The sequence below is a fragment of the Leptonychotes weddellii genome, chromosome 2 (genome assembly GCF_054177405.1).
Source record: "Leptonychotes weddellii isolate Sample4059 chromosome 2, ASM5417740v2, whole genome shotgun sequence".
NCBI lineage: Eukaryota > Metazoa > Chordata > Mammalia > Carnivora > Phocidae > Leptonychotes > Leptonychotes weddellii.
Window position 1 is genome coordinate 117562791 of NC_138370.1, and position 22849 is coordinate 117585639.

General features: G+C 37.3%; 3 protein-coding genes across 4 annotated transcripts in view; 2 read left to right on the top strand and 1 right to left on the bottom strand.

The window, feature by feature from the left end:
- ABRAXAS1 (abraxas 1, BRCA1 A complex subunit) overlaps positions 1–11406 on the top strand; it is a 21514-nt gene extending 10108 nt beyond the window's left edge. For both annotated transcript variants that reach the window (XM_081812205.1, XM_081812206.1), the window contains 5 exons: positions 1109–1302; positions 2059–2178; positions 3563–3647; positions 5917–6031; positions 6449–11406. In XM_081812205.1, the coding sequence (XP_081668331.1) occupies positions 1109–1302; positions 2059–2178; positions 3563–3647; positions 5917–6031; positions 6449–6882 (948 nt within the window). In that variant the 3' untranslated portion in view covers positions 6883–11406. The remainder of the gene's footprint in view (positions 1–1108; positions 1303–2058; positions 2179–3562; positions 3648–5916; positions 6032–6448) is intronic.
- Positions 10421–14854, bottom strand: MRPS18C (mitochondrial ribosomal protein S18C). The gene is made up of 6 exons (XM_006747041.3): positions 14676–14854; positions 13639–13691; positions 12238–12321; positions 11210–11267; positions 10628–10687; positions 10421–10543 (listed from the first exon to the last, which is right to left on the bottom strand). The coding sequence occupies exons 1-6, from the start codon at positions 14773–14775 to the stop codon at positions 10467–10469; spliced, it is 432 nt and encodes a 143-aa protein (XP_006747104.1). The 5' UTR covers positions 14776–14854; the 3' UTR covers positions 10421–10466.
- A 110-nt stretch (positions 14855–14964) lies between these two features.
- Positions 14965–22849, top strand: part of HELQ (helicase, POLQ like) — a 35530-nt gene continuing 27645 nt past the window's right edge. Inside the window, exons 1-5 of the mRNA XM_081813140.1 lie at positions 14965–15377; positions 16422–17130; positions 20853–21031; positions 21698–21898; positions 22329–22401. Coding sequence (XP_081669266.1) covers positions 15189–15377; positions 16422–17130; positions 20853–21031; positions 21698–21898; positions 22329–22401 — 1351 coding nt within the window. The 5' untranslated portion in view covers positions 14965–15188. The remainder of the gene's footprint in view (positions 15378–16421; positions 17131–20852; positions 21032–21697; positions 21899–22328; positions 22402–22849) is intronic.

Here is a 22849-nt window from a genome sequence, read left to right on the forward strand (position 1 = left end):
TTAAGACTTGTTGAATGATCAAAATAGGGGTTTTTTTTCCAAATACATAATGGGGCGGGGGGGGATACTTTCTTTTTAAAACATTTTGATCTTTGAGTTGAGAATAAAAGTAGATTCAGTAAAAGGAGTTTCTTTTAAAAACCATCCTTTGATGAAAATGCTTTGGACTTCCCCCCACAATTATATTTGGATATTTAAAATGTACCTGTAAAAACGTTTTAGTTTTAAAAAGAACTCATTATAATTTCCTCTAGTGCAGATATAAAACTTAGTTGCTAAAGTTGTCACACAGAGATCTCTAAGCAAAGTGGTTGTTTTTCTCTTATAATTATTAAGTTCCCTGTGAATGAGATTTATTTTTCCAGTTTAAAAACATTTAGTAATAACTAACAAATCTGTTCAGCAGATGTTACAGTTTATAAAACCATTTAATATGATCTTACTCAATTTTGAAACCAATTCTGTGGGGTAGGTGATATCATTCCCATATAAATTTCAGTTAAAAGTTGTTGGGTTCAGTTTACTTATTTAGCAAACCAAGTACCCAAACAGGAAGTTAACTTGTTTTCCTTGACATTTTCTTCATTTAAATTTTGACTAAAGACTAAAAATAGCAAAAACCATAAAGAAACTAGAGGAAGTTAGAAATTTTTTTCTCTATATTGACTAAAATAGTAGCCCTGTAACTGGATGGAAAGTACTTTGACTGTAAGTCAGTTTGCATACTTTAAAAGTAAAGTGTAGGGGCACCTGGGTGGCTCAGTAGGTTGGGTGAGCCTTTGGCTGGGGTCATGATCCTAGGGTCCTGGGATCGAGCTCCACCCCGTCGGGCTCCCTGATTGGCGGGGAGTCTGCCTCTCCGTCTGCCCCCCCCCCCCGGCTCGTGCTTGCTCACTTTCTCGCTCTCTCTCAAACAAAATCTTTAAAAAAATAAATAGAAAAAAAAGTAAAGTGTATACTTAAGTTTGTGCTTTGTTTATAAATTTAAGAAAGCCATTTTTAAGGCTGTCAACTTTATTGCTTAATTATGATAGTAAGACACATAGTAATTGTAACCATTAAGGTATATACCTGATTTTTTTTTTTTTTTTTTTGTATTTTCTCTCAGGCTGTGGTTGGTTGGTACAAATTCCGACGTCATTCAGACCAGATCATGACATTTAGAGAGAGACTGCTTCACAAAAACTTACAAAATCATCTTTCAAGCCGGGAACTTGTTTTTCTACTGTTAACACCAAGTATAATAACAGAAAGCTGCTCTACTCATCGGCTGGAGCATGCCTTATATAAACCTCAGAAGGGGTAAATGTTGGCCAGTCACTGGCAATTTAAGTTAATAGGAAAATATACCCAGTGTTTGCATTGTACTTTTTGCCTCTTACCAAGTATTTTCAAATATTGTTGCATTAGATTGTCACAATAACCCTCCGAAGTTGGTCTACCATGTTTCTTTATAGATGGGAAAATGAAGGTTAGATAAGGAAATTAGAAGCCTAGTATGGAACGATGACGAGTGTTTTTGACACCGAGGATTTGTTACTATTTACCATAAGGTGGAAAACTGGTTGCTAAAGGACATAATATGGAACTAAGCCTCGGTACTTGAGCAGCTTTTCTCTAACCTCTGCAAGGAAGAAAGGTCATTCTTGATGGCCCACCAAAATGAGTTAACGCCCCCCCTCCCAAGTTATAGAACATTCTCATAGAATATGAGGATTAAGTAAAAGAGTTCGAAATAAGACTGATTTTATTATTCATGGAAGACAGGCTAAATCTCAACAATACTGCCTATTTTTACATGTTAAGATAGCTATTAAAGTATTATTTTCACACAACTATCTTACACAGTGCACATTTCACCACTTTTGAAAGCCATTTGCCTCAAGTCAGTAAATTCTATCTCAGGTAAGTAGTATGGAATGGTTTTTTTTTTTTGTTTTTTAATCTTGTAGGGGAAAGGTACTCTGTACATAATATATATTAAGTATATATAGGTATATAATAGGTGGATGCTAATATTTCACTTTAAGTTTATACTTTAAAATTTCATTTCTTCAGACTTTTTCACAGGATACCATTAGTGGTGGCCAATCTGGGCATGTCCGAACAACTGGGTTATAAAACCGTGTCAGGTTCCTGTGAGTCCATTGGTTTTAGCCGAGCAGTAAAAACTCACAGGTGAGATTCTTCAACTGCTTTCCACTGAACTTACTCCTATTCGTTTGTTAAAATTAATTTTTTATTACATAGAATAAAAATGAAACTAATGACCACCTTACTCAAGTAAAACAGACTTTTTAATTTCTCCATATTTCCTTCTAGCACTTGTTCATTTATAATATACAAAAAAGGGGGGGTATTTTATATCCTGTATGTGTCCTCATATGTATTCTAAGAATAAGTAGCTAGTCTCAAAATAATTTTCTAAGGCAACAATTTAGATTATAAAGGCATGAGGGCGCCTGGGTGGCTTAGTCGTTAAGCGTCTGCCTTTGGCTCAGGTCATGATCCCAGCGTCCTGGGATTGAGCTCCGCATCGGGCTCCCTGCTTTGCGGGAAGCCTGCTTCTCCCTCTCCCACTCCCCCTGTTTGTGTTCCCTCTCTCGCTGTGTTTCTGTCAAATAAATAAAATCTTAAAAAAAAAAAAAGATTATAAAGGCATGGAATTAGAGTGGATATTAAGTAATGACAAAAATATGAGGCTTTAGCCAAGACTCACTCATCCTGTAGGGTGCTGAGCTATAACTTTTTTGTGTTTATTAAGGGAATAGTTAATGTCAGAAATAACACTGGTACTATAGAGCGCTTACTCGAGTGGAAACTGAGAATAAGGGACTAGATTTTTATTTATTTTTGTGTCCCCACAAGGATTAACCATTTTATAGAAACTGAATACCATATTTCACTGATTCTGAGACGCAGTTTTACCTCTCAAATTGGGATATTTTACAAACTATGCCTTAGCCCTTTTTTTTTTCCTTTTTGGTATGTAAAATAATGTTGCCTCTTTCAGTGATGACTTAAATTCAATAAAATATTTTTTAAATTGACTGGTCCCCATTGCCAAGAAAGAAACCTTTTCAACCCCTCTCTCCTTCAGTCTTTATTTTTTACTTAACCTCTTTTGAGTCCTGGCAATAGTCCTTAAGAGGCTTCAAAGTCTGCTAATATGAAGATATATGAACTAAGTTTTCTTTTTTTTTTTTTTCTTTTCAAAGATTTTATTTATTTATTTGACAGAGAGAGAGAGAGGGAACACAAGCAGGGGGAGAGGGAGAAGCAGGCTTCCCGCAGAGCAAGGAGCCCGATGCGGGGCTCGATCCCAGGACCCCGGGATCATGACCTGAGCCGAAGGCAGACGCTTAACCGACTGAGCCACCCAGGCGCCCCTGAACTAAGTTTTCTGATTGGTTTTGCTGTGAAACAAGTAGGTTGACAAAATATGGTCCCTACAAAACCAGTAAAAAGAATCTTCTGTTGTTCCTCAACTACAAATAAGTGTTTCATTATAGTATTAAAATGACTTCTATACATTTGCCTGACAAAATGGTAATTTTTCCAGCTCTGAATTTTTTACAGAAGATGGATCTTTAAAGGAGGTACATAAAATAAATGAAATGTATGCTTCTTTACAAGAGGAATTAAAGGTAAGTTAACATATCAAACACTTAAAAGACTACTTCTGGAGTTCATATCAAATTGATAACTGAAATCTTTTAGGGATAACTTGACATTTGATTAGGTTTATATTTTTGTAGTAGTTTAGGTTCGGTAAGACCTCAATCTCAGTGGCCTACAAAAGCAAAAGTTCAATTTCATTCACATTATATCTTGGCTGCAGCTCTCCTCTTGTTCTAAGTGCCATCTTCATTCTAGGATCCAGACTGAAGGAGTAGCCCTTATGTGGGACATGCTCTTCTCATGACAAGGGAAAAGAGCAAGAAAGCTGGTAGACATTCACAACAGCTCTTAAAACTTCTCAGAGCCGGCATGTCACTTCCACTCACTTTCATTGGCCAGATTATATATCCCTATTTCATGGCGGTAGACAGGGATATATAATCCTTTTACAGGATAAAAAGGGAAGCAGTATTTGAGAACAGAATAATCTACCACAGGACTGAATTCAATCTCATTTAATCAGTTGAGTAGTAGACATCAAGATGGGACTAGCCATGTAAGAGATTGATTAGGCCTGAGAAGGATAAAAGGGGGGAGGAGCAAGAGCGGGCAGAGAGACTTGTAATGCTGAGTCTGACACCTGAGAAAGGGGACAGGAAGGAGGACAGTTGGGTAGAGACAGTTTTAGACTGCAGGGCCGGAGTGGTTTCAGCCAGGCTGATGGAAGTCTCAGCAAAGTTTTCCTACTGGAATGGATTTGTACCAATACCCCACTGTGCTCAGTCAGTTAAGAGCAGCCTCTGGCTTCAGTAGTGGACCCAAAAGGATGGTAGCTGGGGCTGTTAGTCAACTATGCTTCCTCCAAATGGAGATGTGGGTAGTATATTCCATGGCCACCATACTCATCAACAAGGCACATTAAGAGAAGTAGGGTTAATACATTTTACACTACTAATATTGCTCACTGTTTTTTAATGTGAATGATAAAATGGGAATTTTAGAAACTAGAGAAACATCCAGAATCCCATCATTGTAGCATAACCATTTATACTTTGCCATATTTTCTAATTTTTTGTATATATGTATAAAGTATATACATACTTATACATAGTTGACAGTGATGGGGACTTACAAATTTGTGTCATTTTTATTTGCTGTCATTAAGCATTTTTCATTTCAAAAGCATTAAGCATTTTTGTTACATATTCTTTAGTTCTTTTTAATGGCAGTGTATTTCATATAGCAATATATTAGAACTCTTGTGTCAGAGTACTAACTCGGGCTAAAATAGGGGATGTAGAGGTATATTACAGGAACTGTAGGCAGAAAGCAGCTGAGCTTCAGGAAGGAATTGGAACCAGGAGCCGGAATGTCATCAAACTTACTTTTTCCCTTTGTGTCTGCACACTGCCTTCCTTCATAGTACCTACAGATCTGTTTGTTCATTCACTGGCTAACCAGAGAACAGCATTTAGATCTGTTCAGAAGATTGGGATTTGCCAGCTGGCTATGTGGTATCTCTGCTTGGGTCAGTTAGGGTGGAAGTTGGTAAAGGGGTTACTGGTGAACTTTTATGGCATGGTGGACAAGATCATGAGAAATAGGCTGGGCAGATATCCTAAAATGTATCCATTTTAAAACTAAGCATGAAGAAGTAAAAAAACTAACATTCTAAAACAAGATGTAACAATCTGTTACCCTATAATTGGAAATAAGTAACTTTTGATTTGATATTATACTAAGAAACATCATCTTATATAAATTTTTATTATTTACTTAAAATATATTCCCAAAATGAAATCACAGAGTCAAAGGGTATTTTAACTAGTACTTAAAACTGATGACAAGTAAGGCCAGTCTGCTTTTCAAAAGTTGCTTCTTTCACACTAATTAAAAATCTGTAATATTTTTTCATAACAATAAAAGTTACTTTTCCTTATTGTCAGTTTCTTAATGTTAAATGTTTGCAGTAAGCAAGCATCTCTCAAAATACTACAGTATTTTTTGTTCCAAAGTGACTGAAATACCTTTTTTATTTCTGTGTATTATCAAGCAGATATCACTGGTGTGATAAAGCTGTGTATAAATGGAAAGTTAATACGTCTGGAAAGCATTTTATAATCTATAAAGCACCATATAAGTGCTTGTTGAGTTCCTTCAGAAAATAGCAAAATAAAGTGCTTATAAAGGCTAATAATACTTGATACTGTGTACCACAAAGGACTGTCTATCATTTGTGAACCTAGCTGTAGTATACAACTTGGATTTTGTCTGTACCCTTATTTTATTTTGCAGAGTATATGCAAGAAAGTAGAACACAGTGAGCGAGCAGTAGAGAAACTACTAAAGGACGTAACCAGACTGAAACGGGAAATTAAAAAAAGAAAACAGGCACAAATTCAAGCAGCACGTAAGTAAAAAGTTCACACATCACTACCTTCTGTGCTTTAAAAAAAAATTCTATGTGAATTATGCTTTAAAAAAAAAATTCTCACTGATGTGAATTATGGATGAGCTGGCTATACTAACTGATCATCTACCTTAGGGTTAAAAATAATTGTTTTATTAATACTATTAAATCCTACTAAACAAAGAACTTGGTATTACTGTAGCTATACTATATTGTTGATATTAAAAAATACAACTTAAACTTTTAGAATACAGTGGCATATAAATTAGTATTTGGGATTATGCACACCATTTTTCTCAGTTTAGAGGATCTGATATAACTGTTCAGTTAAAGTCTTTTTGACTTTACTAACAAATAGATTACAAAAGCTTTGTAGGACAAATACGGTATGTTGAACTATTGTTTTATTTTGTTTAGGAGAGAACATCGAAAAAGACCCTCAGGAGAACATTTTTCTTTGTCAAGCTTTACGGACCTTTTTTCCAGATCATGAATTTCTTCATTCATGTGTTATCTCCTTGAAAAATAGGCATATTTCTAAAACTAGCTGTACTGCCAACCACCAACTCAATGTGATAGACAACCTGACCTTAATGGTAGAATACACTGACATTCCTGAAGCTAGTCCAGCTAGTGGTGCCCTGCAAATGATTAAACGTAAAGCTTTAGATACCAATGATGGATGGCAATTCAAGAAGTCACGGCCATTAGAGATACAAAACAAACCATCTAAAACAGATACTGATAGTAGTAATCAAGAAAAAGCATCCACAACGAGCAGCCCCGAAACAGATGAAGACATTGAAAAAATGAAGGGTTGTGGTGACTATCCACAGTCTCCTACATTTTGATCATTTTAGGCCAAAAGGACATTTTTAATTGGCTGAAGGGTAAAGCCATTTATATTGTTTTTACTATGTTCAGGTATTTTGCAGTAATACATAAGTTCTAGTACATTTATTTTTTAAAGCACTTTATTTTAAAACCATAACCTTTTTTTGTCCCCCTCCTTTGTTAAAGATTTTAAGTAATTCCTACACCCAACATGGAGCTTGAACCTACAACCCCAAGATCAAGAGTCGTATGTTCCACCAACTGAACCAGCGAGGCGCCCCCGTTTTTTGCTCCTTATACGAAACTGTTGAGGGAAAAGCTTAAATGATATTCTTTTAAATTTCTATAGCATTCTTTAGAATTGGAAAAGAAAGACTAACCTTATTTTCACAATAGAAAAAAATGTCTAAAGTTAATATGAAATGTATTTCATTTTTATCTAAGGCACCGTAATTCCTGCTCCTTAAGTTACAATAAATGGCTAGGGTTGCCAGATAAAATGCTGGACAACATGCAGTATTAGGCATTGAAAACTTACTCATTGTTTAAATGAATAATTGAATTTGAATCGGAGTTCAAATTTAATCACATGTCCTATATTTCTATTTGCTAAATCTGGCAGTTCTAATTATGGCAAAACTGTAATGTGGCACAAATATCTCTCCCTAGTCTAGAGTCTTCTACACAGAATTGAGTGAATCCAGAATTTGAGAACAGAACAAGCCTGATAAGGCAGCGTGTCTGAGATCAGCAGCTGGTCAAGTAGCTGAAAAGGCCAATTAAAGTGGGACTCAAAAATGTACATATGTGTATAAGTATACATATGTCTATCACCGAGATTTCATTTTAACATAAAGCAGAATTGTACATTCATTTGTCAACCTTTTGTTGTAGGATTAGGAACTTTTCTGAGTATGCTGGTGTTCCAGTATAAATCACATCCATTATTTAACCTTTACAATTCCCAGTTTTAGTTTCTTTAAAGTGAAGAATTTAAAGAAACTTGAAAAGCAACCTGAGTACAAAATGCTTTTTTTTTTTCATTTCACAGCACCCTCCTACTTCCAACCTTCTTCAGCTATCCTAACCACACCTAACTTGACAACTATTTTCTTAAAACTATTTTTTTATTTCAAAAGCATTTACTTCATTTTCATTGCAGCAATAACTTTAATGCTCATACTTCATCAATACAATGACAGACAAAACTAACACAGGTCTGGGAACAAAATAGCCGCCTCTTGGCAATGCAAAACTCAACAGGTTTGAAGAGTATGGGCTTCAGTATGATTTTAAGGATGTAAAGCTCCAGTTTAATCCAGTGAATTGGTTAAGTGGAAGTTGGCTAAGAGAGCTTTTACTGTGTTTTTTGTATTTGTCTTTTCCATAATTTTGAGAATTTTCCACAAAGCCTATACATCATATGAAGCCTTTGTTTTACTCACTGGGTGAAATGCTGAACACACACTTTGACCATTGCTTTTCCATCTGCTACTTCCTAAGTGACAGAACAAATTCATAGCTACTATCAAAACTATCTTTTATCTATTTTAACATGCATTAGTTACCATGGGGTGCTAATGAAGCCCATATAACAGCAGGGATGTTCAGTACAAATAATGAGTTTCTGTTGGGATCGTTTAACTGGTTACCTAAGAAGCACTGCTGTGTAACAACACCAGGCAGAGGGAGGGATAATAGGTTGGCAGTCTGAAGCCTAACTTAAAAATAACCACAAACAGGGGCGCCTGGGTGGCTCAGTCAGTTAAGTGCCTGCCTTCAGCCCAGGTCATGATCCCAGGGTCCTGGGATGGAGCCCTATGTTTGGCTCCGTGTCTTGCGGGAAGTCTGCTTCTCCTGCCCTCCACCCCGCCCCCCTCCCCCACCACCTTGTTCTCTCTCACATGCTCTTCCTCAAATAAATAAAATCTTAAAATAACCACAAACATCACTAGAGCATATAGAACATCACAGAGAACATAGATAAGGACTAAATGCAACCAACAAATGAACTGCTAGAGGAGGTTATTGAGAACACAAGACTGCTGGTTGACCTGGCAGCCGGACTGAAGCAAAGGTTCCACTTCCGTCCTTGGAATGTACATTTTGCCTACTGTTCCCACAGTGTGAGCTGTTCCAAAGACATAGCCTTGAGAAAGTAAGATGTTGACACCATATGGATTGTATGTGTGACTGAACCCAGTTAAGGCCTCAGTATAAACTTTTAAGACTAGCAGGCAGGTGCAGAGATGTACTTGTCTTGCGGCCACCCAAGACAAACTTCCTAAGTAAGTTCCCTTGCTTATTACTAAGCCTGCCACCTACAAATAGGGAGTTGCCTGCCTCTTCAGTCTCTCCCTGCCCTCCATGTACCAGTTTATGAACCAACTGCTAGACAAGGTACTGCAGAAGCAATAAGTAACCAACATACGCGACTATCTTCTGAAGACAATAGCTTAAGATTTTTCAAAGACTGCTTACAAGAAACAGGCTTTCATCCAAAGTTAAATTTGCTGAAACACTATAAAGAGGTAATGTATTTGGCTTATACTTGTGCACAATGATCCATCTTCTTTGAAGAAATGCTAAATTTTCCATCAGAGAACCTTGCTGAGGTCCGTACCGGCTTAACTTCCATAAATAAGTTTGATGACCCAAGTTTCAGGGCATTAAATGAAGGAAAAGGGTCCTCATAGATCATTTTTCCCCAATTATTCTCATCTTTGGCAATTAGTTTGTATCACTGGAGTAAGATAGTTCTAGACCATTTGCCAATGGATCATTTTTAAAGTATGCTACCAGTTTTAAGATAGACTAGCCCAGGAGTAAATCTGAGGTCCTGCAACTGCATCACTATCCATCCCCATGTAACATCTCTACAAAGGGAAGACCCACTGTCCTAGCCAGGCATATTTCTATTTACTAGTTAGAAAATCTGAGCAATTTTAAATCCACACCCTGCCACATGGAATTTGTGTATAATACAAGCATTCCACCTTCATGCACCCATATCCCTAAAATCCGATTTACAAGACAGAATCTGGGCCTAAAGTAAAATTCCAATAGAAGTCATCCTTTCCATATATTTTTTTAAAGATTTTATTTATTTGACACAGATCACAAGCAGGGGGGTGGGGGGGCTGAGTTGCAGAGGGAGAGGGAGAAGCAGGCTCCCGGACGAGCAGGGAGCCTGATGTGGGGCTCCATCCCAGGGTCCTAGGATCATGACCTGAGCCGAAGACAGACGCTTAACCGACTAAGCCACCCAGGCGCCCCCATCCTTTCTGTATTTTAAATCCCCATGAGTTTTATGAGCTAACTAGGGACCATCCTACAGTACCAGTTTTTAAAAATTTGTATGTATATAAAATAATGAGTATTAACATTTTAAATAACTCATGTTCTTTAAAAGTGAAGAGGAAGCTTTACTTTTTCCTTTAAGATTTCAATTATTAAGAACTAACTTAAAACTTCAGTTTGAAAGGATTGAGCCGATTTTCTACCCAAAGGTTATTAAATCTTGTAATTTGAGTCAATATTAGAATCATACAACCATTTATTGTAAAATATATTTATTGATGGATGTTAAGACTCCTATAATTTATTCCCGATACTTGATGTTACAAACTTTAGGGTCTTTGAGATATGCAGGATCCTTGTATGTAACTGGCATAAACCCTGTAAAAGATAATGAAAAGTGCTTCACAAAAGATAATGAGCAAACTTTTGACTGGCCCAATTCAGTTTTTCAGGTGCTCTTACCCATTATTTGAGCTCTCTTAATTGCTTTTGTGATTTCTTTCTGTTTCTTCCCACAAAGACCTATAAAAAAATGCTTTCATATTCATAAAAAATGTCAACACTCAAAATGCATAGCAACTATCTTAAGGAAAGGTTGGAAAACCTATAAATAGCCAGGCAGTAAATATCTTAGGCTTTGCGGGCCATACAGTCACTGCTGTAATTACTCTGATGTAGCTCACAAAGCAGCCACAGGCATTATGTAAATAAGCTACTTACAAAAACAGGTGGCAGATCTAACTTGGCCTATAGGCAAATAGGCCCTGGTTTAAATAAGTAGTCTAGGAACGATTACAGTATACTCCAAAACATCAACACAATTTTCTAAAGCCCTAGTTTTTTACATGTTGTCTGCCTATAGTTAACTCTGAGCATACGAAGACATGTAAAATAATAATCCTTTTGGGCTACGAAGAGGCTTTCTCAAAAGTACCTCTAGTATCTGGTCTACTAGTGATTTATAGCACAACTTGAAAATTTGACATTTTTCTTAAATAGATTTGTATAATTTTTTATAAGTTGCTATAATAGAAAACAAAATACCTGTTATGTGCCTTCCATAAATGCATCCAGTAAATGGAGAAATAAACTGGGACAAAAGCTGTTTTGAGTTATATTTGGAGAAGAAAAAAATTTATATCAATACATTTGTTCAACCTTGATTATGTAAATTTAAAAAATTATATATCACTGTCCAGTTATGTAAAGGTTTATAAATAAATTTCAAACTTCATAAAATACTGAACTATGCTCATTCTATTAATAGGTCATTTTTTTAAGTGAAAAAACTGATTACTAAGTTAACATCTCTTATCCAGTATGATGAAACAGATTAATGTACACATTTTTTTCAGTGCTAAAGCTGTTTTCTTGAACTTTTCCACAGATACTTCCTAAAATACTATTGCTTGTAATAAGGCACTAAGCATTTCATCTGTCACGATAGGCTATCGCACCGTATCAGACTACAGTGAGGTCTTCCAAGAGGTACAGGTCCATCAGGCCACTTGCCATAATTTACGTTTTATTAAATTCTTTAGTACTTTTCAGGTACCAGGCATTGTTCCTGGCACTACACATAATCCTTCTGATAAGATGCATCTTTAAACTTCTTGGTTTTCACCTAAGGCAGCTACTATCACTTTTTGCTGCTGTCTGTATACTTCCCTACAGCACCATTCTCTCCCCCAGATTTTCCACTTTTAATCTGCTCAGCCCTACAACAGATAAAATTACATTTAAAGCAGTGATATCGGTAGTGTTATTAGTACAGAGACCAAATTCACCAGAGGAGATTTTTCCAAACTATTCAACTCTACCAACTAAGAATCACTGCATAGTGAGCTATTAGTGACCTCCAGGGCAGACAAGAAAACACCTGAAATAATAGCAGATGAAGGAGAGCTAAAGGGCTCTCATTAGAATAAAACAGATGACTTATACATAGAAAACCAGATTTGAAATTACGAAGTTACTAAAACAGGTGCCTCTACACAAAGCCTGTTAGTTATGACTAACAAAGCAGCAAATCCTAAAATCAAATATCACAGTGAAGTAAAACCTTATCTCACCTGTACATTCTTATAATCTACACGTTTTCCACACAAGATACATTTTTTAAGAGGCTCCTTATAAGGATTTTCCATTGGAACGGGCTAAAATAAAGGAAAGAAAAAAAGATAATACAGTTTAATGTGTTAAATTTAAAAAAATTAAATCTTAAGGTTACCACATTTAAATCTATCCAAAGGATTAGTTGTACCTTTCTTACTATGAAAAAAAAAATACAACAGCTTGGCTTATATAAGAAAAATCAGTGTTTCTGAAAAGGAGTCACCATTTTAAAGATTTCAGTGTGTTCATACATATTTTGTACAAATACTCTGGTTTGGCTAAGGAGGAATTAAATCACGGAGGAGGATTCTGGGATAAAATACAATCCTTGGAGAAAACAAAGGTTTATGGGAGGATAACTTTTATGGTCCCAGATTGCTTTACACATTTATGTCAGCCTTTTTGTTTTCTCTGTCTTCATTACTGCCTCTAATGCTTCTGCCACATGCCTCCCTTCTATAATCAGTATACTCACGTCTCCAATCAAGAGATTCTTAATCTAGAAATGGCTTTGAAGTCCATAATCCACTGTAGTTGTATGCAAAATTTCAAATGAAAGAGACTGTGAGCTTTATTCTGAGAGCCCGTACTTCATTTAGAGCTTCAGGGGAATTGATGACCTAGAAAAGAGCTCTAGTAATTTCCTTTACTCCCTTGAACTATGGTGTGCATTAGATGACAAGAAGGATGCTCAAGGGACTAGAGGACTTACGTGTTTTCCAACTCAAACTTGCTTAATCCAATTTACATGCAGTTCACTTAAAATGACTATGTTCCTTCTTTACACTGCGCTAAGTGCTTTGTATGGTTTGATTAGTGTCAAATCATCTTTGCAGGTAGCAAGAAAACTTACACTGGCTAAGCCCAATGCTAGTACTTGAAACCCATAAAAATACACCTACAGGCTAATAGAAACTATTTAATGTCCCGGTATAAAACTTCGATTTTGATCCTTCATTTACTAAAACACCCACTCCCCACCCCCAGTAACGAATAGGACAAAGAATTGAATCTGAAATGGGGAAGAGAACCAAGGTACAGGTAGACTTTACAGAATATCTGTTGGATATTCTGTAATTACTGCACCCACCAAAACTATCTTTTTTAATTTCCAAAGCACATATCCTTAAATTTAAGATCTAAGAAGAAAAATACAGTGTTACACAAGCAATGCTTCTTGTTAGGACTCTAGGAATTCTCTTACTTCAAAGCTCACTTAAGTGACAATTCACCAATGAATTGTAATTTTCAAACTCAAACTGATTATCATCTTAATCGTTTTGTCGTATTCAAATAGCTAAAATATAAGAATTTGGTCATATTTGCAAATGCCTTAAAAAGAAAGAAAAAAGTCTTACCAGGTCCTCATTGCTGGCTACCTGTTTATATTGTGAACAACTTCTCCACAGCACTGCAATTAAATAAACAGCAACAAACCAATTCTTTTTGTCAGCTCAGCAACTAAAGAAAGATTTTTGTTTTTATGGAAGCAAGATGAATCAAGGGATAGAACATAAAAGAAAGGTTTTATATTCACATACAACAACTGGATAAAAACCTTTAGATGTGAGGCAGAATAAGATTTAAGATGAATGTGCTTTCCAAGGCTTTGGGGAAAGGGCATGTATTTCATGAATTTTATTTTCCCCTTACTCCATGGTTAGAGACAGATTTTAAGGCAAACACTTAAGGGGAAAGCAATAGAAAGGCACTGTTATACCAAAGGGAAAATGTAACAGACCTCCTAAAGAGTAGTTATTGACAGAGAAGATAAAATGCAGAAATGAAAGACTCGAGAGCCCATGTCACAATTGCGCCCTGATCTGGGACCTTAGACAACTCCTGTAATGCACTACCGGGTGACTCTGGAAATGTCCCTTCCTTACCAACTCTACCTGGAGCTCTCAAGCAAGTTAGGTCCCTGCCTCTTTTTGAGAATCACGCGATCACTCTCTTTGTGTGTTTAAAAGGAAAATAGAAAGTGTACTAGATAACATTCACGCCCCCTTCTGCTTTATCCCCCCCCCCCCCCTTCTGCTTTAAAATACTAGTCATGGGGGCGCCTGGGTGGCTCAGTTGGTTAATCGTCTGCTTTCGGCTCAGGTCATGATCTCAGGGTCCTAGGATCCAGCCCCACAACCGGCTCCCTGCTCAGTGGGGAGTCTGCTTCTCCCTCTCCCTCTGCCCGCCCCCCGCTCATGCTCGATCTCAAATAAATAAATAAAATCTTTTTAAAAATAAAATACTAGTCATTGGTCATTACAGATTCCCATCTCTCTTGGAGAAGCTCTTAGTCGCCTAAAAACCGGCGTCGTTGAGCTAATAATGACAACTCCACCAACCTAGTTAGCGCTACGGCAATGGCTGCAACGAGTATAGGATATGGAAACTGTACCCGCGTGAGTCCCAGGATCTGTGAGGCAGAGAGCAGCCTTGACGAAATGCGTTAACTTTTTCCTCCCTAGACCACCGCAAACAGCAACCAAAGCCGCCATGGCTCCTCGCTCCTCCTCTTCCTTTCCTCTTTCCAAATCGTCCTGACAAGTCCCCGCCGGTGCTCTTCCCCTGTTGGCCCGAGTACTCGGTTCAAAGGTTCCGCGGGCGAACAAGAGAAGGGCCGGTAAGGTTTTCAACGCGCCTGCGCAGCATCTTTGCGTTCTAACCCTCACGGATGCAAGCCTGGGACACCTATGATTGGACAAGGAAAAGGCGGGTCCCTACGCTTCTGCCTCCGCTTCCGGTCTGAGAGCCCCGGCAATTGATTTGTGGTCTTATTTTAAGGTGGATGGAGAAGCGAGCGCAGTTTCCCCCAGTTGCTACCCGCGCCCTGCCCTCCTCTCCCTCTCCTTGGGGGTTTGGCGGCTAGGTCACGCGGGACGAAGTTCGGGCAGGGTCCTCGGCCCCTGCCATGGATGAAGGTGTTTCCCGCATCCGCCGGCGGGTGTCTGTCCGCAAAAGGGACCGTCCTAGCCTAGGGAGCGGTTTTGCCGCCCCCACCGCGGCCGAGCTCAAGCCGGGCGATGAGGAGGGGGAAGAGGAAGAGGAGATGATGGCTGGGAGCCGGCGGAGGAAAACCGTGGAGGTGCAACCGGTCGAGGTACAACCTTCTCAGCTCTCAAATTACGAGTTCCTTGTTTCATTGCCCACTTTGGGGGAGATGATACAAATCCAGGTCTCCTACCACGCATGCCCACTGAAACACTAAGACCAGCTCTAGAAGCCAGGGAACTAGACACTCCAAAATTTTGGTTGTTCCCTTCCTACATGCAAACAGTGGACCAATTGTCTACTAGCCTTCATTTGCTTACCTCGACTTTGTTATCGCTGTTAATTCTCACTTGTGAGGTATTGCTTTGCTATCCTCATTTTTATATAGATCTCAAAGGTAGACCCCCGAGACATAGAAGTCGTACATGCAGCAAATAAGAGGCATGATTGCGACGCAAATCTAGATTTCCAAGTTACTGCTGCTCCTGCGGTACCAATAAAACCTATCATTTATCGCGCACCCATTATGTACTGGGTACTTTGTTAAGCTATTTACATTATCTAGATTTGACAACAGAAATCAGGCCCTGAGAGGTCAAGAAACTGCACTTCTGACTCCAAATCCTGTTTTCTTAATCACTTCACTGTACTGCTACCTCTAAATTTACATCTCTTCTGTTGAGTAGACCATCCCAAGTCAGTGTGCAGACCCTCCCTTCCAATTCCTAATTCCTAAGAACAGAATCTCCTTAAGAGTGTCCAGTCGTTTTGTTACAAGCCAGTTTCTGTAGATTGGAGTCTGGGAGGGGGAATGGTGCTGCAGTTACCCGAAAATTCTAGTGAGATGACATTCCAGTAGATGTCTATTGGTCTTGCTACCTTTTTAAGGATTTAACACTAGCTTAAGAATTAGGATCCCAGTATCACCATACCCTAGGAGTGCAGCTTGTGAAAATTACTTAAACACTCTGGCTTTCCTTTTCTTCATCTGTAAAATGGAGATGATAATATCCATTTCATAGGGTGATCTACATTTTGGTCTATGATCCATGTAATTATATACCTGGTATATATTTAGAGGTAGCAATATAGCTGAAACTTTTGCTCTTAGTGAAGCTAGAATTGACCATAACGCTTTTCGTTTTCTTTCCAGAATGACAGTGAAGAGGACATGTTTGGTGACTATGACAGCTTTGCTGAAAATTCTTTTTTAGCTCAAGCTGATGACCTGGAACAACAACATATGCAAGTTGCTGAACATAGGAAACATGCCTCAGACCTTAGCACTGAAGATCTTTGTTCAGAAAGCATCAAACACAACAAACTCAGCATTACTACTGTAGGCAACTTTACTGAATTAAAAACGGATGAGCACATAAAGAACCAGAGTAGGCATGAAGATGTCTCCACTGAACCTGATATTTTGTATGATGTACCTTCTTCACAGGTTTTATACTTTGAAAATTTACAGAACTCTTCAGATGATTTGGGCAATCAGTCTACTAAAGAGAGGGATTGGAACGCATCCTCTCACAAGACTGTGAATGAGGAATTACCCCAGAATAACATAGAACAACACCAGCAAATTGATGATTCCTCTTCTAAAGTCAGAACTAGTTCAGAGGAAAATAGGAGAAAAAGTCTTAAAGAACATCTAAAAAGTGCCATGACTGGAAATGCCAAGGCCCAAACACCAATATTTTCTAGAACTAAACAGCTCAAAGAGACTCTCCTATCTGAAGAAATTAATGTTGCTAAGAAAACAATTGAGTCATCATCAGATGACCTTGGTCCTTTTTATTCATTACCCAGCAAAGTGAGAGACCTTTATGTTCAGTTCAAGGGAATTGAAAAATTATATGGTAAATGCTTTTTGCTGAAGTGAAAAAAATTTACCATTATTACCATATTACTAGTGCAAGTCAATAGAAAGCAGATGCTTCTGTGGTCCTATATCTCATCTTAAGACAATAAAAATATCAGTCCTCTCAACCTTCCATCCCTAACCTGCTGCTACTGAACGTCTTTCCTTTCCTTCATGGTCACACTTCTCAAATCTATTGTCCTTGCTGTCTCCCTTTCCTCACCTCAAGTAATTCCCAGCCCACTCTGGGTTCTAAGCTCTCACTTAAGGTCTAATGACGAGGGTGTCTAAATCCAATGATACTTTTGGTTCTCACTTGCCTGACTTCTCAGTAGCTTACATGACACAGTTGTCCAGACCCTTGAAACACTCACTTCTTGACTTCTTGACATTCCATGCTGGTTTTTTCATCTGATTGTCTAGCTGCTTCTCAGTTTTCTTAGCTGGTGTGTTTTTGGCTGGCTCTGTCTTCTGTACAAAAAGTTGAAGTTCCTTTGACTATTCATGGCCTGAGTGAAAGTGTCAATATTCGTAATACCATTGATTAAGACTAAACATCTTTAAAGACAGCTGAAGTTAAGAGTTAAGTGCAAAGAGATAGTATTAATAACAATATATATTGTAATGTTTTTCAAAAATCCTGGGTCCTTGCCTATATTTCAGATATGTGTCATTTTAGACAAAGAAGGGACAGTTGCTGGCATCCTGAAAGATGAGCCTATCAACCAATCACTTCATAAGTATTTCTGAGACTCCTATGTTAGTGCCGTATGAACCATATGAAACCATGGTTCTCATCTCAGGGAGAAGACAATCAGGTGAAGAAGTAGAACTACAGGAAACAAAGTAACATAAGACTACAAGAGTCTAATAAATTCTAAATTGTGAGGTTTGCAGTTAAAGAGCTAAAGGTGTGTATTGCCCTTGAAGTAGGTGTTAACTTTCTTCCCTCTGCTTTTCTCCTAGTACCTTGTTCTTTATTTAATCTGCATCTCCTGCCAGACAGTACCTTGAGGACAGGGCTCTATCTAACTCATCTTTTTCTGATGTAACTAGCGCAGTGCCTAGTACACCCTGGTAGGTTCTCAATTGCTGGGGGTTATCGGCCTAATTAGGAATTCTGGCCCTGTCACTGAAACACAAGTTTCGCACTCTGAGCCTTAGTTCCTGATCTCTTAAAAAGGTATAATAATAACAATAATGGTTGTTTTGTAAGTTATGTTCTGCATCAAGGACATGCCAAGTTAGACTGTGGTAATGACTGTCCATAACTATATTAGTAGCTTCTAAGTAAGAACTTCAGTAAATAACAGGTTTTTAAATCACTTTTTACTTATAGATCTGGCTTGATGACGTGACCAATTTAAAGCATAAATATGTATGCCACTTTTCATTGCACTAAAGCAGTGGTTCTCAAAGTGTAGTTCCTGGACCCCAAAGTCAGCATCACCTGGAAACTTGTTGAAATAGGCATTCTCAGGCTCCACCCTAGGCGTACTGAATCCACTTCTGAGGTTGTGACCTGGCAGTTGGTTTTAACAAGCCCTCCCGGGGATTCTGATGTGCCAAAAGTTTGAGAACCACTGAGCTTGAGAACCTCAACCTTACTGTTATTTTTACCTTTTTAGTGTAGAATTGCATGCTGGATGTGTTTTATATAAATGTTCAGAACCAAGTTAATTTCATCCTTTTTTAATGTGTGAAGATAAGTGATATTACTAAATATTTGCTATTTTGGTCATTTTATACTTTAAAAATTTGAGTTGGATAAAATGCAGAAATGGTCAAGTTATATTTTCATACAAACAGCTTCATACAAGCAGCTTCATATATAATGGGTGATACCAGTCTGAAATATTTTTAATATGTATTAAATATTAAGCTTACGTATTTAAGTGTTTTTGAAATATTTTTAAAGTGGAAAAAAGTCATTTGCAAATATTTGGGAATCACCAAAATACAAGAAATTGAAGTCCCTTGGCTGTCATTCAGACATAATTATTTTTAATACCTTTGTAACATATCCTCTTAGTCATTTTTTTAATTTAATTTTTTGGGAAAACATAATACATTCAAGTCCAACTTTTATATATTCTTTTCTAATATCTGTACATAATTGGGTTTATGCAATCCAATACACATTCATGATCTTTTACTTAACTGTATATTGAGCATGTATAAATCAATCTACCACCTGTTTTCAAGCTGCAAAGAATGATATCATATAATTGTACAATAATTCATTCAACTTTTACCCCTTGATGGCTCTTTGTTATATATAAACACTGCTATGGATGATGCATCTATGCTACGGTGAACATCTTGCACATAATCCTTATATGTCCTTGCTTTTATTTCCATAGGTGTAGAGACCTAGAAGTAATACTGTTAGATGAAAGACAGTGTGCAGTTTTGTTTTCAGTACTGTTAGTTTGCTTTCCAAAAGGATTATAGTATTTTATGCTCTCATCAACCACCACAAGAATGTCTATTTGTCCCCAGCCAAGTCAGCTCTGGATTTTCCATGTGTGAGGCTTTTTTTTTTTTTTTTGGTAGTAGTAATTACTTGTATTTTATTTGTGTATTTATTTTGCCAACCCATTAAGTAACAGTTGAGCATCTTTTCATGTATTTCTCCCTGCTGTGAAATGTCTTATCATATCTTTTGCCTGTTTTTCTAGTGATAAAATACTAGTGCATGTTTTGAAGACTTTTGATGATCCACATTGTCAGATTAGCCTACAGAGTAGTTACACTAGTTTTCACACTATGTTTTGGATCTGATGTGATCCTTTTCATGAATTCCACCTTTCTAAATTGTGGAACTCCTAGATGGCCAGTTAATAATCTTAGTCTTTTATATTTTAAAGATTTTATTTTTGGGGTGCCTGGGTGGCTCAGATGGTTAAGCGTCTGCCTTGAGCTCAGGTCATGATCTCAGGGTCCTGGGATCAAGCCCCACATTGGGCTTCTCCGCTCAGCAGGGAGTCTGCTTCTCTCTGCCCCTCCCCTCTGGTTGTGCTCTCTCTCTCTCTCAAATAAATAAATAAAATCTTTTTTAAAAAATTAAGATTTTATTTTTAAGTCATCTCTACACCCAACGTGTAGAGCTCTTATAACACTGAGATCAGTAGTCACATGCTCTATCAACTGAGCCAGCCAGGCACCCTAATCCTAGCCTTTTGTGGTTTAAATATTCTTACAGTTCAAGGTATTCAGACCAGAGTTCAGCCCCCTGTGAGAGCCAGTTGAATAGTCTTCCTTAGTGTGTATAAAACCTCATAGATTTTTCTTTTCTCCTCCTCCCATTTCTCTCTAGGATGTTGTTTGTGTGGATGAGAAAGGGAAGCTTACACAGTCTCCTTGCAGAACAAAAGGAAAGGCTAAGAATTCACACAGATCTTTGTACTATCCTTTAGTTCTTCTGATGTCTCAGATAATGTCCCAGGCACTGTTGGCATCTTAGACCTAAGTGTGCAGCTAGCAAATAGGTGGCCCAGTTGCCCACTCCGCTGCCCAGGCCTGAAGAATTAAGACTCTCATTGGCTGTGTCCACTGTGCCCTGGGGATGTTTGACACTTAACATTGATGTATAATTACACTTGTCATTATGAGAAGATGGATATACAGAGTGGGATTTGATTTTTCCTTCTTAGGAAACTTTCTTGAGACTGAATTGCAGAAGGGGAAAAATAATGTTTTTTTTTTTTAATTCCACAGAATGGCAACATACTTGCTTAACATTGAATTCTGTGCAAGAAAGAAAAAACTTAATATATTCCTTGCCAACAAGTGGTGGAAAAACCCTTGTGGCTGAGATTTTAATGCTGCAAGAATTGCTTTGCCGGCGAAGAGATGTTCTAATGATCCTACCATATGTGGCAATTGTCCAAGAAAAGGTGAGATTCTTTTTTTAACAAACAGTATTTGCTAACATTTTCACATTAAAATATAAAAACTAGCATAAATGTAACAACTTTTCATTGAGAAGAGGTAGAGAATATTTTTAGGATGTGCAAAAACAAGTGTAGGACCTACCAAAAATCTCTTCTAATACTAGTTACCTGTTGCACCAAGAATTTTATTTTTTTTTCTAAACTGGTGGATTAAATTCCATTTTAATATTGGTATTTAATATATTGATATTCAGCCTGCCTTTTCAAGCAGAAAGTAACCAATTATTTTATCAAAGTAAGTGAATTATTCTGGGTTGTTTTTGTTTTTGTTTTGCATCAGAGGAGACAGTTGAAATTTATTTCCACATCAATTATGTAGTTTAAAAGTTACATTCATTTTGCAAAGAGCCACACACAATAATTATGACATTTCTTAGATATATGTCTTATTTCCACATCGATTATGTAGTTTACAAGTTACATCCATTTTGCAAAGAGCCACGCATTAATTATGACATTTCTTAGATATATATGTCTTATCTGTGACCTTGTTCTCATTCATTGGTATTATATACTATTTTAGATTTTTTAAAAATCAACATGAACACTTGGTAATTGAGTTCTTATTTATCTGATTTTTTTGTTTGCTTATTTTAACTAATATTCTAGATTTCAGGTTTGTCAAGTTTTGGTATAGAGCTGGGTTTCTTTGTTGAAGAATATGCTGGAAGCAAAGGAAAATTTCCTCCAATTAAAAGAAGGGAAAAAAAATCTCTCTATATTGCCACTATTGAAAAAGGACATAGTCTGGTGAACTCCTTGATTGAAACTGGAAGGATTGGCAGTCTGGGTCTGGTTGTTGTAGATGAGGTTGGTAACTACTTTTATAATTTATCAACATTTTTATTATACTAACATTATTATGTGTATCTGCTTAGTACCTCTATGAAAATAAGTAATTTATTTTAATATATAGGCAATACAGATTAATACATTTCATGCTTGGTAATCTTAAATTCAGTTTTGTGTCAAGTGTTTTTTGAAGAGTGAATATATGTGTGTATATATTCCAAATTTTATAATGGTATTTATGAATTCTAGATATGTCAGGATGTTGCCCCAATCCTCATTAACCAAAATACCAGTGATATAATGCATATGTACTCTAGTTGCTATATCCAGAATGCTTAAGAGTTATAAAGCAAAGATTACTTCATTTCATATAAATACATGCATGTTCTATATAGGCATTATATGCAAATTTACTTTTCTCCCTCCCTTCTTTTTTTAAATCTCAAAGTTGCACATGATTGGTGAAGGGAGCCGTGGGGCTATACTGGAAATGACCCTAGCAAAAATCCTCTACACTAGCGGTAAGTACTTTTTCAAATGTGGTCACTAACTGATTTATCCTCAGGAGGCCTATGAAAGACTTAATTCTCTCACTAGCTAGACTTTGTAGCCTCGAGTAAGATACTTAACCTTCCTGCCTTGGTTTTTTATTTCTAAAGTAAACATAAATTTTGGTTGGAAAAATGGTTATGTGAGCATAGTTGTGAATATGAGGGAAGTTAACATTTAGACATCCCACATTATTATCCTCCACTTACTAGCTGTGAGTGCATAGGCATGTGACTCAACCTCTCTATATCTTCATCTGTAAAATGGGGATAATAACGGTACCACCCTGAGGGGAGTGGTTGGGAGGATTATATGAGTTAATGTAAAGCAGTCAGCAGTTGCCCAGCAAGTAGCACTCAGTAAGCAATTGTTGCTGCCGCCACCATCTATATCGTCCTCATCATACTAATAAAGCAGTAA

Coding starts and splice junctions, on each gene's coding strand:
- MRPS18C (XM_006747041.3), bottom strand. CDS start 14,775: ATGGCGGCTTTGGTTGCTGTTTGCGGTGGTCTAGGGAGGAAAAAGTTA. Junction 12,322..13,638: donor TAGCCAGCAATGAGGACCTG/GTAAGACTTTTT, acceptor CCTTTATTTTAG/CCCGTTCCAATGGAAAATCC. Junction 10,688..11,209: donor TTATGGAAGGCACATAACAG/GTATTTTGTTTT, acceptor ATTTTTTTATAG/GTCTTTGTGGGAAGAAACAG.